The sequence below is a fragment of the Triticum aestivum genome, chromosome 6B (genome assembly GCF_018294505.1).
Source record: "Triticum aestivum cultivar Chinese Spring chromosome 6B, IWGSC CS RefSeq v2.1, whole genome shotgun sequence".
In the NCBI taxonomy this organism is placed as follows: domain Eukaryota; kingdom Viridiplantae; phylum Streptophyta; class Magnoliopsida; order Poales; family Poaceae; genus Triticum; species Triticum aestivum.
In genome coordinates this window covers 338,119,142-338,138,173 of record NC_057810.1, presented here as the reverse complement: position 1 = coordinate 338,138,173, position 19,032 = coordinate 338,119,142, and the positions used below count along the sequence as shown (strand labels likewise).

At 43.9% G+C, this 19,032-nt stretch overlaps 1 protein-coding gene across 1 annotated transcript; it reads left to right on the top strand.

The window, feature by feature from the left end:
* The first annotated feature begins 4,577 nt into the window (after positions 1-4,577).
* LOC123139207 (uncharacterized) lies at positions 4,578-7,378 on the top strand. The gene is made up of 3 exons (XM_044559007.1): positions 4,578-5,249; positions 5,660-5,685; positions 6,846-7,378. The coding sequence occupies exons 1-2, from the start codon at positions 4,578-4,580 to the stop codon at positions 5,663-5,665; spliced, it is 678 nt and encodes a 225-aa protein (XP_044414942.1). The 3' UTR covers positions 5,666-5,685; positions 6,846-7,378.
* The last annotated feature ends 11,654 nt before the right edge of the window (positions 7,379-19,032 follow it).

The window sequence follows — 19,032 nt, the reverse complement described above, 5'->3', positions numbered from 1 at the left end:
CTGATGGGAGCTTGGCTGAGCCTAGGCCGGCCGAGTTTGAGGCCTTTTATCGCACTTTGACAATGGGATATGAGAGAGGAGTGTCGGCCACCACGGATGCTAGCTTGCACTTTCCTGATGTACATTATTTTGCTTTATTGGTTGCTAAGTGTCTGCTCGCTAGAAAGAAGGTAGGCGCACTGAGCGCATCAGACTTTGTTGTTTTACGCCGGGCACTAGAGGGTGACAACACTTATAGCTTGGGAGCTATTGTGGCTCGTGCCTGCATCTTAATAAATCTCAAGGTCAAATACATGGTGGGATTTTTGCTACTCGTTTGGCGGCTCACTTTGAGGTTGAGATACGCCCTCATGACTATCCTCTGACCAGGGTTTACCTAGACCGAGCAGCCATGGATCACCACCATTTCACTGATAATAAATCTCCTGACATCCCCATTCCTTATAACCTGGTTTTTAGTGTAAACACACGTGATATTATTCCATTGCCTGCTCCTACTTTGTTTGATCCTGTTGCCAGGGGCGGATACAGGATTATGCCTGTAGACATCGTCGCCTACCGGAACGCTCAGGATGTTGCGGAGGCAGCACAGGAGGAGCCTCAGAAGTGGAATGCATGGATAGCCACTCCTCAGCAGCCCTTCTACCCTCCAGGCTATTGATCGACTACCAAGTTAGGCCAAAAGCCTAAGCTTGGGGGAGTATGTGTTTCCACCGACCTTACATTCATGTCCACATACTTCACTAGTTGGTGTTCACACTTTTTCATTGTATCATCCATGCTTAGATTTATTTTCTTGCTTTCTTCTTGTGTGTTTGAAAAACTTTAGAGAAACCAAAAAAATTTAGTTGTAGTAATTTACTTTCTATGCATGCTTCGTAGTAGTATTAAAAAGAAAATCCAAAAAGATTTTCTTGTTCATATTTTGCTTGTTGGGAGCTTTCCCGTGTAAATAGGTTTTCTCGTTTTTGTTTTTCCCTTTTATTTGCCCGTTCTAGAAAACCAAAAACTCCAAAAATATTTCGGTGTGTTTCTCTGAACTTCTTTTCTTTTTAATTCGAGTCTTACCAAGCAGAAGACCACGATGAAAATGTTGAGTGGCTCTCATATGAATAATTGTTGAACTAATAAGAGAACATTTTACCTTGTCTTCTCCTGTTGAATAAAATGTCTTGCAGATTCCAGCTTAGTCCATGGCACTCTTGCACTATTATTATTTTCATATCGTTCGGTCGTGCAAGTGAAAGGCAATAATGACGACATCCGATGAAATGGCCGTGGCAGGGAGAAACTGGTATGAACTCGACTTGTTTTGTTTTTGTAAATATGTTTAACCTAGTATCCATGATTTAGCCCATTATGGTTAAACATGTTTGCAATGACAATTAGAGATTATAGTTTCTCATGCCATGCATAAGTAGCTGGGAGTTGATAATGATTTATCTTGGAGATTGTTCCATGCTATTATATTACCCGTTTTGGATGTTTATGGGCTTTACTTTACACATTTATATCATTTTTGGGACTAACCTACTAACCAGAGGCCCAGCCCGAGTTGCTGTTTTTTTTTGCCTATTTCAGTGTTTCGTATCAAACGGAGTCCAAACGGAATGAAACCTTCGGTAGCGATCTTTTTGGAACAAATGCAATCTAGGAGACTTGGAGTGGACGTCAAGAAGCAGCCGAGGCGGCCACAAGGGTGCCAGGCGCGCCCTAGGGGGGTGAACGCGCCCCCCACCCTCGTGGGCCCCTCGAGGCTTGATATGTCTCCAACTTTTCTATAATTTTTGATTGCTCCATGCTACTTTATCTACTGTTTTGGACTATAATGGGCTTTATTTTCCACTTTTATATTATTTTTGGGACTAACCTATTAACCGGAGGCCCAGCCCAGAATTGCTATTTTTTGCCTTTTTCAGTATTTCGAAGAAACAGAATATCAAACGGAGTCCAAACGGAATGAAACCTTCGGGAATGTGATTTTCTCATCAGATAAGACCCATGAGACTTGGACCCTCCGTCAAGAAAGCCATGAGGCGGTCACGAGGGTGGAGGGCGCGCCCCTCCCCCCTGGGCGCGCCCTCTACCTCGTGGGCCCCTCGGAGCTCCACCGATGTACTCCTTCCTCCTATATATACCTACGTATCCCCGTATGATCAGAAAAGGGAGCCAAAAACCTAATTCCACCGCCGCAACCTTCTGTATCCACGAGATCCCATCTTGGGGCCAGTTCTGGAGCTCCGCCGGAGGGGGCACCCACCACGGAGGGCTTCTACATCATCACCATAGCCCCTCCGATGAAGTGTGAGTAGTTTACTTCAGACCTTTGGGTCCATAGCTAGTAGCTAGATGGCTTCTTCTCTCTTTTTGGATCTCAATACAATGTTCTCCCCCTCTCTCATGGAGATCTATTCGATGTAATCTTCTTTTTGCGGTGTGTTTGTTGAGAACGATGAATTGTGGGTTTATGATCCAGTATTATCTATGGAAAATATTTGATTCTTCTCTGAATTCTTTTATGTATGATTGAGTTATCTTTGCAAGTCTCTTTGAATTATCCGTTTGGTTTGGCCAACTAGATTGGTAGTTCTTGCAATGGGACAAGTGCATGGCTTTGGGTTCAATCTTGCGGTGTCCTTACTCAGTGACAGAAAGAGTTGCAAGGCACATATTATATTGTTGCCATCGAGGATAACAAGATGGGTTTTTTATCATATTGCATGAATTTGTCCCTCTACATCATGTCATCTTGCTTAAAGTGTTACTCTGTTTTTAACTTAATACTCTAGATGCATGCTGGATAGCGGTCGATGAGTGGAGTAATAGTAGTAGATGCAGAATCGTTTCGATCTACTTGTCACGGACGTGATGCCTATATACATGATCATTGCCTAGATATACTCATAACTATGCTCAATTCTGTCAATTGCTCAACAGTAATTTGTTCACCCACCATAGAATACTTATGCTCTTGAGAGAAGCCACTAGTGAAACCTATGGCCCCCGGGTCTATTCTCATCATATCAATCTATATCACTTTATTTACTTGCTTTGTTTTTACTTTGCCCTTACTTTTTGCTTTGCGTCTATCTATCAAAAATACCAAAAATATTATCTCTATCAGATCTCACTCTTGTAAGTGACCGTGAAGGGATTGACAACCCCTAAGCGTTGGTTGCGGGTTGCTATCGTGTTGTGCAGGTACGAGGGACTTGCGCGTGACCTCCTACTGGAATGATACCTTGGTTCTCAAAAACTGAGAGAAATACTTACGCTACTGTGCTGCATCATCCCTTCCTCTTCGGGGAAAACCAACGCAAGCTCGAGACGTAGCAAGAAGGATTTCTGGCGCCGTTGCCGGGGAGGCTTACGCAAAAGTCAACATACCAAGTACCCATCGCAATCCCTATCTCTCGCATTACATTATTTGCCATTTGCCTCTCGTTTTCCTCCCCCCCACTTCACCCTTGCCGTTTTATTCGCCCTCTCTTTCCCAATCTCCTCCTCCTTTCCCTTTTGTTTGCTTTCTTCCGCCTTACTTTTTCTACCGCTATGTCTGGAATTGGGGAGATTATCGTCGATATGGACAACAATGATAATACAGAAAATCCCGAGGCTCCGGCCGATGAACCTCCTATCTTGCATACCAAAAAGTTTCGAATCGGTAGTGGTAACATCATTGGCAAAGGCGTTATTCAAGATTTCTTTACTTGTGCTGGTGCTTTACCTTCCATGGGCTGTTCTATTCTCCATAGAACCAGTAGCCTTGCGGATGCTATAGCTATGCTTGTGGTTGAACTTGAAAGACAATTTGTGCATATGCACCCTTGCATACAGAGAATTTTCTTAGAACTCTCTAATATTGAGCACTCTTCTATTAAGCGCGCTGTTACTATCTTTTTGGCTCATGAATTTAGATTTATCATAAGAGAAGCTAAATAAATCTTTTCGCACTATAGGGTGGACGCCGGTCGTTCACCCATAGAAGCAATCCTCTATGATCAAGAGGAAATTGGACGTTTTCAATCTTCGGACTATGTCGCTTTCAATGAAAACCTTAGAAAAAAGGTCCCTATCAATGTCTTAGTTGATTGCATTAACGAGCTTAATAATGATTTTGCTCTTATAAATAATGAGCTAGGATACTCTCTCGAGTATAAGCTCACAAGATTTTGCCAAAAGAATGCTTTCAGTGATGAAATAGTTGTGCACTATGAAGGGCCAAGGGAGGAACCCGTTCCTCCCGTGATTGATCTTGGGGACTTTTGTCCCGCTAAATTTAGCCCTTTTGTTTATTTTTGCTTGCCTCAAAGGAAACTTGCTACCAAACGTAGGGAATACGAGATGAGCTTTCAAGATCTATCTTATTATTACGGCACAACCTAGATCTATCCTTGCTTTTATGCCTAGCTAGGGGCGTTAAACGATAGCGCTTATTGGGAGGTAACCCAATTTTATTTTGTGTTTTTTGTTTTTTCTTACATTTAGCAATAAATAATCCATATACCTTCTGTTTGGATGTGGTTTTATGTTTTAATTAGTGTTTGTGCCAAGTAGGATCTATAGGATAACCTACGATGATACTCCCTCTGTCCGGGAAAAGTTGTCTCCATGGTCTTTTTCTGAAAACACCCCCAGCGAATTCCCGACAAACCCGCAGCTCCCCGTCGTCTCCCCCGCCCCTCTGTCGTGCTCCCTCGCGCCTCGGCAGCTCGGCTTCTCCGCAGCCCCACGCAGGTCCCCGCGTCGCTGGAGCTCTCCTGCCCCAAGCCTCCCCCACCCCACGCCTCCCCCGCAGCTTCCCTCTCCTTGTTCCCCTCCTCTTTCCCCATGGTGATCCACGGCGAGGAGAAGGCTCGATTTTTCTTCGATCTACTCGGCGGCGGCCATTTCCAGGTCCTCCTCCTCGGCGCTGTGGCGGCGGGGCCGAGCAGCAGAAGTGGACGCGCGAGTATGCGGCAAAGGAGGCCACCTTCGGCGTTGGCGCGCACGCCGGCATGCTGCGGTGCGTTAACGAACTCGCGAACGCCGTCAAGGTCACCATGTGCGGTGCGAAGGGAGGGGCCGCGGCGGCGGCGCCGTGGTGGATGCTTCCCGTGGAGGTGCTGCTACTGTGGGCGACGCGCGCAACGAGGAGCGCATGGTCAGTGCCCGTCGCCATCGCGCTGCTCGGGATCGCTGTGCGGGGCCGCCGGATGCGGAGGCAGAGCAAGGCCGTGGCGCGCTTGCGGCTTGTCCTTGACGATAAGGTCAGGCCCTTTGCCCCCTTCAGCCCCATGCCGCGTCCCAATCGCTTGATATTGCCCCGCTGTGCTTGTGCTTGATGTGATCTTTGTGCTTCACGGGAAGAATGTTGAAATTCAGTTTGCAAAGAATTGCATTGAACGTCTCTGGAAATTCCTGAACTTAACGAACCAGCTCAACAAGCTGCTATTTTTAGCATTCCCCTTCCTTTTTTGTGCCTGCAGGACTATAGTAGGTTTTGATGCTAGTTCAGTGATTTAATTGTTATAGCTCGCTGCAATGTGATGTTCAGTCATTAGTGCCTGCAGTACCAAATGTGATGTTTGATGTTTGCAACTTGGTCATAACTCTGATTATCCAAATCAACATCAACATTTACTCATCTGCTAACTTATGCTTCCTCAATGGTGGGCAGGTCTAGGTTATTCAGGCCAATGACAGGTATTCCTTCAGGAGCTGCTAGCTAAAAAATTGTCCATTGTAGTTCAGTGACTGCACAAAATGTGTCCAAAATCTAGCCTAATTTATTTACTGTCAATATCCTGTGTTGTAATTCAGATGTTTACAAATTCAGTGCCACACTGAAATTTTGATCTACCTTCACCAAGTTCAGTAAATCTTAACTTTAATGTTAGATTGTTAATTCTGAAACTGTGATTTCTGGAGTACATGTGGAGTAGTAGGATCTGAAGATTTTGTGTGTCTAGATGTCGTTGCTGGAGTACATTATCTACCAAAATCACCGCAATCAAGAGTACACAAAGTCTAGATATGCACCATGTTCCTGTTAATTCTGAAACACACCCTGTTAGTTGCTACTCCATCTAACAGTGTTGCCACCATGTTCTTGTCCTGTTAATCAAGAGTGCTACTCCATCTAACTGTCATGAGGGATTATATATGGTGTATTTGCAATGCAATGCCAGTACTACACCTGACGATTTGCAACGCCAGTGTGAATTTGCAGTGCAAAAAAATCGTGAGAAATTAGAGTTTCTCAGATAAATTGTGAGAAAATTAGAGTTTCTCAGATATGCCAGCAAGAAAATTCTTGTTGTTAAATTTACTGAAAATTCAGTTAATTTGGCTTTACTATAAACTTTACCGAAACTAAATTCAGTTAACTCCTTACAATAATTTGGAATTTGACCACAAGGAGCTGTCAACAAGAATGTTCCAATGAACCATTTTTTGGATGACCCATAAGACTAACTGAAGAAAACCATATGTATAAAGACTGCAACTTTTTGATTGAAAATGTTATTCTCCTGGTCAAGACTACAACATTTGATTGATTGTTTTGAAAAATATACTGCTGTCTTGAGGAATCTGGTGGAACATTGATTTGTTTCCAAAATAAATTGATTGATTGTGCACTGAAAATATTTGGAAATATACTCCAGACTTGAGGAATTGGTGGAATCATATTGATTCTTTCCAAAATAAAATTGATTGATTGTGCACTGAAATTATTTGGAAATATACTCCAATCTCGAGGAACCTGGTGGAATCATATTGATTGTTTGTTTCCAAAAATGGATTGTTAATTTGCTTCCAAAAAATGATTGATTGTTTGTTTCCAAACATCTTCATGCGTCCAGGAATGCCTACGAGAGGCGGGGACGGTGATTGGATTCGTAGCAGCAGCAGCAGAGGCGGGGGCGGGGAAAGAGCGTTTGGCTACCAGCTCAGTGACCGTCGGGTGGGCGATTCCGTCACTTAGGTGGCCGGCAGTGGCGGTGGGCGGCGGAATCACGCAGGTAGGCGGCGGCGGAATCGCGCAGGTGGTCGGTGGTTGGTCCTGGCGACGCGCGAGGGAATCGGGGACCAGCTCGCCTCCGGTGGGCGGCGGAATCAATGGGCAGCTGTTCTCGGGTGGGCGGCGCGGGTGTTCGTGGGTGCCTGCGAGCGCCGGAATCGCCAGCACGGCGGCGGAATCTGACCGCGCCGGCCCCTGGCGACGGGAGGAGGACGGGCGGAGGGAGGAGAAGGAGACTGGTACCTACTTCAGACAGTTTTCAAATTTTGAGGGTTGTTTTGCAAAAAGAACATTACACTGCGCTCTGGACAACTTTTCCCGGACGGAGGGAGTAGTTGATTTGATTCTACTGAAAAACAGAAACTTTAGTGCTCACGAGATTAGCTGCCATTGTTTACTGAAGAGTGCTTTTGCGTTGATTCTTTTTGCTTCTGATCAATAAACAAATTTTCCAGGACTTAATATTTTGGTAGAATTTTTAGAGTTCCAAAAGTTTGCGTTAGTTACAGATTACTACAGACTGTTCTGTTTTTGACAGATTCTGTTTTTCGTGTGTTGTTTGCTTATTTTGATGAATCTATGGCTAGTAAATTAGTTTATAAACCATAGAGAAGTTGAAATACAGTAGGTTTAACACCAATATAAATAAATAATGAGTTCATTACAGTACCTTGAAGTAGTCTTTTGTTTTCTTTCTCTAACGGAGCTCACGATATTTCTGTTTAGTTTTGTGTTGTGAAGTTTTCAAGTTTTGGGTGAATTCTTTTGATGGATTATGGAACAAGGAGTGACAAGAGCCTAAGCTTGGGGATGCCCATGGCACCCCCAAGATAATCCAAGGACACCAAAAATTCAAAGCTTGGGGATGCCCTGGAAGGCATCCCCTCTTTCGTCCACTTCCATCGGTAATTTACTTGGAGCTATATTTTTATTCACCAACATGATATGTGTTTTGCTTGGAGCGTCTTGTATTATTTGTGTCTTTGCTTGTTAGTTTACCACAATCATATTTGCTGTACACACCTTTTGAGAGAGCCATACATGAATTGAAATTTGTTAGAATACTCTATGTTCTTCACTTATATCTTTTGAGCTTGATAGTTTTGCTCATAGTGCTTCACTTATATCTTTTGAGCGTGATAATTTTTGCTCTAGTGCTTCACTTAGATCTTTTAGAGCATGGTGGTGGATTTGTTTTAAAGAAACTTGATCTCTCATGCTTCACTTAGATTATTTTGAGAGTCTTTTATAGCATGGTAATTTGCTTAATGTTAATATACTTGGTGTTCAAGATATGTGAAACTTTCTTTTGAGTGCGTTGAATACTAAGATAAGTTTGATGCTTGATAATTGTTTTGAGATATGAAGGTGATAATATTAGAGTCATGCTAGTTGAGTAGTTGTGAATTTAAGGAATACTTGTGTTGAAGTTTGTGATTCCCGTAGCATGCACGTATGGTGAACCGTTATGTGATGAACTCGGAGCATGATTTATTTATTGATTGTCTTCCTTATGAGTGGCGGTCGGGGACGAGCGATGGTCTTTTCCTACCAATTTATCCCCCTAGGAGCATGCGCGTAATACTTTGCTTTGATAACTTCTAGGTTTTTGCAAAAAGTATATGAGTTCTTTATGACTAATGTTCCATGGATTATACGCACTTTTTCCCATCCTTCCACCTTTGCTAGCCTCTCTAATACCGCACACCTTTCACCGTATCATACATCCACCATAAACCTTCCTCAAAATAGCCACCATACCTACCTATCATGGCATTTCCATAGCCATACCAAGATATATTGCCATGCAACTTTCCACTGTTCCGTTTATTATGACACGCTCCATCATTGTCATATTGCTAGCATGATCATGTAGTTGACATCGTATTTGTGGCAAAAGTCACCTTTCATAATTCTTCCATACATGTCACTCATGTTTCATTGCATATCCCGGTACACCGCTGGAGGCATTCATATAGAGTCATATTTTGTTCTAAGTATTGAGTGGTAGTTGTTGAATTGTAAGGAAGAAATAAAAGTGTGATGATCATCATTATTAGAGCATTGTCCCAAGTAAGGAAAGGATGATGGAGTCTATGATTCCCCCACAAGTCGGGATGAGACTCCGGACGAAAAAAAAGAGGCCATAAAAAAAAGAGAAAAGGCCCAAATAAAAAAATGAGAGAAAAAGAGAGAAGGGACAATGCTACTATCCTTTTACCACACTTGTGCTTCAAAGTAGCACCATGATCTTCATGATAGAGAGTCTCTCATTTCGTCACTTTCATATACTAGTGGGAATTTTTCATTATAGAACTTGGCTTGTATATTCCAATGATGGGCTTCCTCAAAATGCCCTAGGTCTTCGTGAGCAAGCGAGTTGGATGCACACCCACTTAGTTTCTTTTGTTGAGCTTTCATATACTTATAGCTCTAGTGCATCCGTTGCATGGCAATCCCTACTCACTCACATTGATATCTATTGATGGGCATCTCCATAGCCCGTTGATACGCCTAGTTGATGTGAGACTATCTTCCCTCTTTTTGTCTTCTCCACAACCACCGTTCTATTTCACATATAGTGCTATATCCATGGCTCACGCTCATGTATTGCGTGAAGATTGAAAAAGTTTTGAAAATGTTAAAGTATGAAACAATTGCTTGGCTTGTCATCGGGGTTGTGCATGATTTAAATACTTTGTGTGGGGAAGATGGAGCATAGCCAGACTATATGATTTTGTAGGGATAACTTTCTTTGGCCATGTTATTTTGAGAAGACATAATTGCTTTGTTAGTATGCTTGAAGTGTTATTATTTTTATGTCAATATGAACTTTTGTCTTAAATCTTTCGGATCTGAATATTCATACCATGATTAAGAAGATTTACACTGAAATTATGCCAAAGTATCACTCCGCATCAAAAATTCTTTTTATCATTTACCTACTCGAGGACGAGCAGGAATTAAGCTTGGGGATGCTTGATACGTCTCCAACGTTTCTATAATTTTTGATTGCTTCATGCTACTTTATCTATTGTTTTGGACTATAATGGGCTTTATTTTCCACTTTTATATTATTTTTGGGACTAACCTATTAACCGGAGGCCCAGCCCAGAATTGTTGTTTTTCGCCTTCTTCAGTATTTCGAATAAACAGAATATCAAACGGAGTCCAAACGGAATGAAACCTTCGGGAACGTGATTTTCTCATCAGATAAGACCCAGGAGACTTGGACCCTCCGTCAAGAAAGCCACGAGGCGGTCACGAGGGTGGAGGGCGCGCCCCTCCCCCTGGGCGTGCCCCCTACCTCGTGGGCCCCTCGGAGCTCCACCGACGTACTCCTTCCTCCTATATATACATACGTATCCCCGTATGATCAGAAAATGGAGCCAAAAACCTAATTCCACCGCCGCAACCTTCTGTATCCATGAGATCCCATCTTGGGGCCTATTCCGGAGCTCCGCCGAAGGGGGCATCCACCATGGAGGGCTTCTACATCATCACCATAGCCCCTCCAATGAAGTGTGAGTAGTTTATTTCAGACCTTCGGGTCCATAGCTAGTAGCTAGATGGCTTCTTCTCTCTTTTTGGATCTCAATACAATGTTCTCCCCCTCTCTCGTGGAGATCTATTCGATGTAATCTTCTTTTTGCGGTGTGTTTGTTGAGACCGATGAATTGTGGGTTTATGATCCAGTATTATCTATGGAAAATATTTGATTCTTCTCTGAATTCTTTTATGTATGATTGAGTTATCTTTGCAAGTCCTTTCGAATTATCCGTTTGGTTTGGCCAACTAGATTGGTAGTTCTTGCAATGGGATAAGTGCATGGCTTTGGGTTCAATCTTGCGGTGTCCTTACTCAGTGACAGAAAGAGTTGCAAGGCACGTATTGTATTGTTGCCATCGAGGATAACGAGATGGGGTTTTTATCATATTGCATGAATTTATCCCTCTACATCATGTCATCTTGCTTAAAGTGTTACTATGTTTTTAACTTAATACTCTAGATGCATGCTGGATAGCGGTTGATGAGTGGAGTAATAGTAGTAGATGCAGAATCATTTTGATCTACTTGTCACGGACGTGATGCCTATATACATGATCATTGCCTAGATATACTCATAACTATGCTCAATTCTGTCAATTGCTCAACAGTAATTTGTTCACCCACCGTAGAATACTTATGCTCTTGAGAGAATCCACTAGTGAAACCTATGGCCCCCGGGTCTATTCTCATCATATCAATCTATATCACTTTATTTACTTGCTTTGTTTTTACTTTGCCCTTACTTTTTACTTTGCATCTATCTATCAAAAATACCAAAAATATTATCTCTATCAGATCTCACTCTCGTAAGTGATCGTGAAGGGATTGACAACCCCTAAGCGTTGGTTGCAAGTTGCTATCATGTTGTGCAGGTATGAGGGACTTGCGCGTGACCTCCTACTGGATTGATACCTTGGTTCTCAAAAACCGCGGGAAATACTTACGCTACTGTGCTGCATCATCCCGTCCTCTTCGGGGAAAACCAACGCAAGCTCGAGACGTAGCAAGGCTCCCCTGACCGACCTCCTTCCCTTATATATACCTCCATACCCTGAAAACATCCAGGAGCACCACGAAAACCTATTTCCACCGCTGCAACCTTCTGTACCCGTGAGATCCCATCTTGGAGCCTTTTTCGGTGCTCCGCCGGAGGGGGAATCGATCACGGAGGGCCTATACATCATCGCCAAGGCCTCTCCGATGAGTTGTGAGTAGTTTACAACAGACCTTCGGGTCCATAGTTATTAGCTAGATGGCTTCTTCTCTCTCTCTGAATCTCAATACAAAGTTCTCCTCGATCTTCTTGGAGATCTATTCGATGTAACTCTTTTTGCGGTGTGTTTGTCGAGATCCATTGAATTGTGGGTTTATGATCAAGTTTATCTATGAGAAATATTTGAATCTCCTCTGAATTCTTTTATGTATGATTTGTTATCTTTGCAAGTCTCTTCGAATTATCAGTCTGGTTTGGCCTACTAGATTGATCTTTCTTGCAATGGGAGAAGTGCTTAGCTTTGGGTTCAATCTTGCGGTGTCCTTTCCCAGTGACAGCAGGGGCAGCAAGGCACGTATTGTATTGTTTCCATCGAGGATAAAAAGATGGGGTTTATATCATATTGCTTGAGTTTATCCCTCTACATCATGTCATCTTGCCTAATGCGTTACTCTGTTCTTATGAACTTAATACTCTAGATGCATGCTGGATAGCGGTCGATGTGTGGAGTAATAGTAGTAGATGCAGGTAGGAGTCGGTCTACTTGTCGCGAATGTGATGCCTATATTGTTGGGGAATGTTGCATAAAATAAAAAAATTCTATGTTCACCAATATCATTCTATGAGTTCATCTAGCAATGAGAGAGGGGAGTGCATCTACATACCCTTGTAGATTGCGAGCGGAAGCGTTCAAGAGAACGGGGTTGAGGGAGTTGTACTCGTCGTGATCCAAATCACCGATGACCAAGTGCCGAACGGACAGCACCTCCGCGTTCAACACACGTACGGAGCGGATGACGTCTCCCGCACCTTGATCCAGCAAGGAGGAGGGAGAGGTTGATGAAGATCCAGCAGCACAACGGCGTGGTGGTGGATGCAGCAGAGTTCCGGCAGAGCTTCGCCAAGCTTCTGCGAGAGGGAGAGGTGTAGCAGGGGAGAGGGAGGCGCCAAGACTTCAGGGTGCGGCTGCCCTCCCTCCCCCTCCTTTATATAGGCCCCTAGGGGGGGCGCCGGCCCTAGAGATGGGATCTCTAGGGGGCGGCGGCCAAGGGGGGTGGAGTGCCCCCCAAGGCAAGTGGAGGCGCCTCCTCCCCTAGGGTTCCCAACCCTAGGCGCAGAGGGGGGGCCAGGGGGGGCGCACCAGCCCACCAGGGGCTGGCCCCCTCCCCACTTCAGCCCACGGGGCCCTCCGGGATAGGTGGCCCCACCCGATGGACTCCCGGGACCCTTCCGGTGGTCCCGGTACAATACCGGTGACCCCCGAAACTCTCCCGATGGCCGAAACTGCACTTCCTATATATTATTCTTTACCTATAGACCATTCCGGAACTTCTCATGACGTCTGGGATCTCATCCGGGACTCCGAACAACTTTCGGTTTGCTGCATACTCATATCTCTACAACCCTAGCGTCACCGAACCTTAAGTGTGTAGACCCTACGGGTTCGGGAGACACGTAGACATGACCGAGACGGCTCTCCGATCACTAACCAACAACGGGATCTGGATACCCATGTTGGCTCCCACATGCTCCTCGATGATCTCATCGGATGAACCACGATGTCGAGGATTCAATCAACCCCGTATACAATTCCCTTTGTCAATCGGTATGTTACTTGCCCGAGACTCGATCGTCGGTATCCCAATACCTTGTTCAGTCTCGTTACCGGTAAGTCACTTTACTCGTACCGTAATGCATGATCCTGTGACCAGACACTTGGTCACTTTGAGCTCATTATGATGATCATTACCGAGTGGGCCCAGAGATACCTCTCCGTCATACGAAGTGACAAATCCCAGTCTCGATCCGTGTCAACCCAACAAACACTTTCGGAGATACCTGTAGTGCACCTTTATAGTCACCCAGTTACGTTGTGATGTTTGATACACCCAAAGCACTCCTACGGTATCCGGGAGTTACACGATCTCATGGTCTAAGGAAAAGATACTTGACATTGGAAAAGCTCAAGCAAAAACGAACTACACGATCTTGTGCTATGCTTAGGATTGGGTCTTGTCCATCACATCGTTCTCCTAATGATGTGATCCCGTTATCAACGACATCTAATGTCCATAGTCAGGAAACCATGACTATCTGTTGATCAACGAGCTAGTCAACTAGAGGCTTACTGGGGACATATTATCGTCTATGTATTCACACGTGTATTACGATTTCCGGATAATACAATTATAGCATGATTAAAGACAATTATCATGAACAAGGAAATATAATAATAATCCTTTTATTATTGCCTCTAGGGCATATTTCCAACAGTCTCCCACTTGCACTAGAGTCAATAATCTAGTTACATTGTGATGAATCGAACACCCATAGAGTTCTGGTGTTGATCATGTTTTGCTCGCGAAAGAGGTTTAGTCAATGGATCTGCGACATTCAGATCCGTATGTACTTTGAAAATATCTATGTCTCCATCTTGAACATTTTCGCGGATGGAGTTGAAACGACGCTTGATGTGCCTGGTCTTGTTGTGAAACCTGGGCTCCTTGGCAAGGGCAATAGCTCCAGTGTTGTCACAGAAGAGTTTGATCGGCCCCGACGCATTGGGTATGACTCCTAGGTCGGTGATGAACTCCTTCACCCAAATTGCTTCATGCGCTGCCTCCGAGGCTGCCATGTACTCCGCTTCACATGTAGATCCCGCCACGACGCTCTGCTTGCAGCTGCACCAGCTTACTGCTCCACCATTCAACATATACACGTATCCGGTTTGTGACTTAGAGTCATCCAGATCTGTGTTGAAGCTAGCGTCGACGTAACCCTTTACGATGAGCTCTTCATCACCTCCATAAACGAGAAACATGCCCTTTGTCCTTTTTAGGTACTTCAGGATATTCTTGACCGCTGTCCAGTGTTCCTTGCCGGGATTACTTTGGTACCTTCCTACCAAACTTACGGCAAGGTTTACATCAGGTCTGGTAAACAGCATGGCATACATAATAGATCCTATGGCTGAAGCATAGGGGATGACACTCATCTCTTCTTTATCTTTTGCCGTGGTCGGGCATTGAGCCGAGCTCAATCTCACACCTTGAAATACAGGCAAGAACCCTTTCTTGGACTGATCCATTTTGAACTTCTTCAAAATCTTATCAAGGTATGTGCTTTGTGAAAGACCTATGAGGCGTCTCGATCTATCCCTATAGATCTTGATGCCTAATATGTAAGCAGCTTCTCCAAGGTCCTTCATTGAAAAACACTTGTTCAAGTAGGCCTTAATGCTGTCCAAAAGTTCTATATCATTTCCCATCAAGAGTATGTCATCTACATATAATATGAGAAATGCTACGGAGCTCCCACTCACTTTCTTGTAAACGCAGGCTTCTCCATAAGTCTGCATAAACCCAAACGCTTTGATCATCTCATCAAAGCGAATGTTCCAACTCCGAGATGCTTGCACCAGCCCATAAATGGATCGCTGGAGTTTGCATACTTTGTTAGCATTTTTAGGATCGATAAAACCCTACGGCTGCATCATATACAGTTCTTCCTTAAGATGCCCGTTAAGGAATGCCGTTTTGACGTCCATCTGCCATATCTCATAATCATAGTATGCGGCAATTGCTAACATGATTCAGACGGACTTCAGCTTCGCTACGGGAGAGAATGTCTCATCGTAGTCAACCCCTTGAACTTGTCGATAACCCTTAGCGACAAGTCGATCTTTATAGATGGTAACATTACCATCCGCGTCCGTCTTCTTCTTAAAGATCCATTTGTTTTCTATCGCTCACCGATCATCGGGCAAGTCTGTCAAAGTCCATACTTTGTTTTCCTACATGGATTCTATCTCGGATTGCATGGCTTCAAGCCATTTGTTGGAATCTGGGCCCGCCATCGCTTCTTCATAGTTCGAAGGTTCACCGTTGTCTAGCAACATGATTTCCAGGACAGGGTTGCCATACCACTCTGGTGTGGAACGTGTCCTTGTGGACCTACGAAGTTTAGTAGCAACTTGATCCAAAGTACCTTGATCATTACCATTAATTTCCTCTCCAGATGGTGTAGGCACCACAGGAACATTTTCCTGAGCTGCACTACTTTCTGGTTCAAGAGGTAGTACTTCGTCGAGTTCTACTTTCCTCCCACTTACTTCTTTCGAGAGAAACTCTTTTTCCAGAAAGGATCCGTTCTTGGCAACAAAGATCTTGCCCTCGGATTTTAAGTAGAAGGTATACCCAATGGTTTCCTTGGGGTATCCTATGAAGACTCATTTTTCTGACTTGGGTTCGAGCTTTTCAGGTTGAAGTTTCTTGACATAAGCATCGCATCCCCAAACTTTTAGAAACGACAGCTTAGGTTTCTTCCCAAACCATAATTCATACGGTGTCGTCTCAACGGATTTAGACGGAGCCCTATTTAAAGTGAATGTAACTGTCTCTAGAGTGTATCCCCAAAATGATAGCGGTAAATCAGTAAGTGACATCATAGATCGCACCATATCCAATAGAGTGCGATTATGACGTTCGGACACACCATTTCGCTGAGGTGTTCCAGGCGATGTGAGTTGTGAAATGATTCCACATTTCCTTAAGTGCGTACCAAATTCGTGACTTAAATATTCTCCCCCACGATCTAATCATAGGAATTTTATCTTTCGGTCACGTTGATTTTCTACCTCATTCTGAAATTCCTTCAACTTTTCAAAGGTCTCAGATTTGTGCTTCATCAAGTAGACATACCCATATCTACTCAAGTCATCAGTGAGAGTGAGAACATAACGATATCATCCGCGAGCCTCAATGCTCATTGGACCGCACACATCAGTATGTATGATTTCCAACAAGTTGGTTGCTCGCTCCATTGTTCCGAAGAACGGAGTCTTGGTCATCTTGCCCATGAGGCATGGCTCGCATGTGTCAAATGATTCATAATCTAGAAACTCTAAAAGTCCATCAGCATGGAGCTTCTTCATGCGCTTGACACCAATGTGACCAAGGCGGCAGTGCCACAAGTATGTGGGACTATCGTTATCAACTTTACATTTTTTGGTATTCACACTATGAATATGTGTAACATTACGCTCGAGATTCATTAAGAATAAACCATTGACCATCGGGGCATGACCATAAAACATATCTCTCATATAAATAGAACAACCATTATTCTCGGATTTAAATGAGTAGCCATCTCATATCAAATGAGATCCAGATACAATTTTCATGCTCAAACTTGGCACTAAATAACAATTATTGAGGTTTAAAACTAATCCCGTAGGTAAATGTAGAGGTAGCGTGCCGACGGCGATCACATCGACCTTGGAACCATTCCCGACGCGCATCGTCACCTCGTCCTTCGCCAGTCTCCGTTTATTCTGCAGCTCCTGCTGTGAGTTACAAATGTGAGCAACGGCACCGATATCAAATACCTAGGAGTTACTACGAGTACTGGTAAGGTACACATCAATTACATGTATATCACATATACCTTTAGTGTTGCCGGCCTTCTTGTCTACTAAGTATTTGGGGCAGTTCCGCTTCCAGTGACCCTTCCCTTTGCAATAAAAGCACTCAGTCTCAGGCTTGGGTCCATTCTTTGACTTCTTCCCGGCAACTAGCTTACCGGGCGCGGCAACATCCTTGTCGTCCTTCTTGAAGTTCTTCTTACCTTTGCCCTTCTTGAACTTGATGGTTTTATTGACCATCAACACTTGATGTTCTTTCTTGATTTCTACCTCTGCCGACTTCAGCATTGAAAATACTTCAGGAATAGTTTTCACCATCCCCTGCATATTGTAGTTCATCACAAAGCTCTTGTAGCTCGGTGGGAGCGACTGAAGGATTCTGTCAATGACCGCCTCGTCCGGGAGGTTAATGTCCAGCTGGGACAGGTGGTTGTGCAACCCAGACATTTTGAGTATGTGCTCACTAACAGAACTATTTTCCTCCATCTTACAACTGTAGAACTTGTCGGAGACTTCATATCTCTCGACCCGGGCATGAGCTTGAAAACCATTTTCAGCTCCTCGAACATCTCATATGCTCCGTGTTGCTCAAAACGCTTTTGGAGCCCCGGTTCTAGGCTGTAAAGCATGCCGCACTGAACGAGGAAGTAATCATCAGCATGTGACTGCCAAGCGTTCATAATGTCTTGGTTCTCTGCGATGGGTGCTTCACCTAGCGGTCCTTCTAGGACATATGCTTTCTTGGCAGCTATGAGGATGATCCTCAGGTTCCGGACCCAGTCCATATAGTTGTTGCCATCATCTTTCAGCTTGGTTTTCTCTAGGAATGCATTGAAGTTCATGTTGACATGAGCGTTGGCCATTTGATCTACAAGACATATTTGCAAAGGTTTTAGACTAAGTTCATGATAATTAAGTTCATCTAATCAAATTATCTAATGAACTCCCACTCAGATTAGACATTCCTCTAGTCATCTAAGTGTTACACGATCCGAGTCGACTAGGCCGTGTCCGACCATCGCGTGAGACGGACTAGTCATCATCGGTGAACATCTCCATGTTGATCGTATCTTCCATACGACTCATGTTCGACCTTTCGGTCTCTGTGTTCTGAGGCCATGTCTGTACATGCTAGGCTCGTCAAGTTAACCCTAAATGTTTTTTGCATGTGTAAAACTGTCTTACACCTGTTGTATGTGAACGTAAGAATCTATCACACCCGATCATCACGTGGTGCTTCGAAACGACGAACTTTAGCAACGACGCACAGTTAGGGGAGAACACTTTCTTGAAATTATTATAAGGGATCATCTTATTTACTACCGTCGTTCTAAGTAAACAAGATGCATAAACATAATAAACATCACATGCAATTATATAGTAGTGACATGATATGGCCAATATCATATAGCTCCTTTGATCTCCATCTACGGGGCTCCATGATCATCTTCGTCACCGGCATGACACCATGATCTCCATCATCATGTCTCCATGAAGTTGCTCGCCAACTATTACTTCTACTGCTATGGCTAACGTTTTAGCAATAAAGTAAAGTAATTACATGGCGTTAAATCATTGACACGCAGGTCATACAATAATTAAGACAACTCCTATGGCTCCTGCCGGTTGTCATACTCATCGACATGCAAGTCGTGATTCCTATTACAAGAACATGATCTCATACATCACAATATATCATTCATCATTCATCACAACTTTTGGCCATATCACATCACAAGGTAATTGCTGCAAAAACAAGTTAGACGTCCTCTAATTGTTGTTGTATCTTTTACGTGGTTGCAATAGGGTTCTAGCAAGAACATTTTCTACCTACGAAAAAGCCAC

Coding starts and splice junctions, on each gene's coding strand:
- LOC123139207 (XM_044559007.1), top strand. CDS start 4,578: ATGATACTCCCTCTGTCCGGGAAAAGTTGTCTCCATGGTCTTTTTCTG.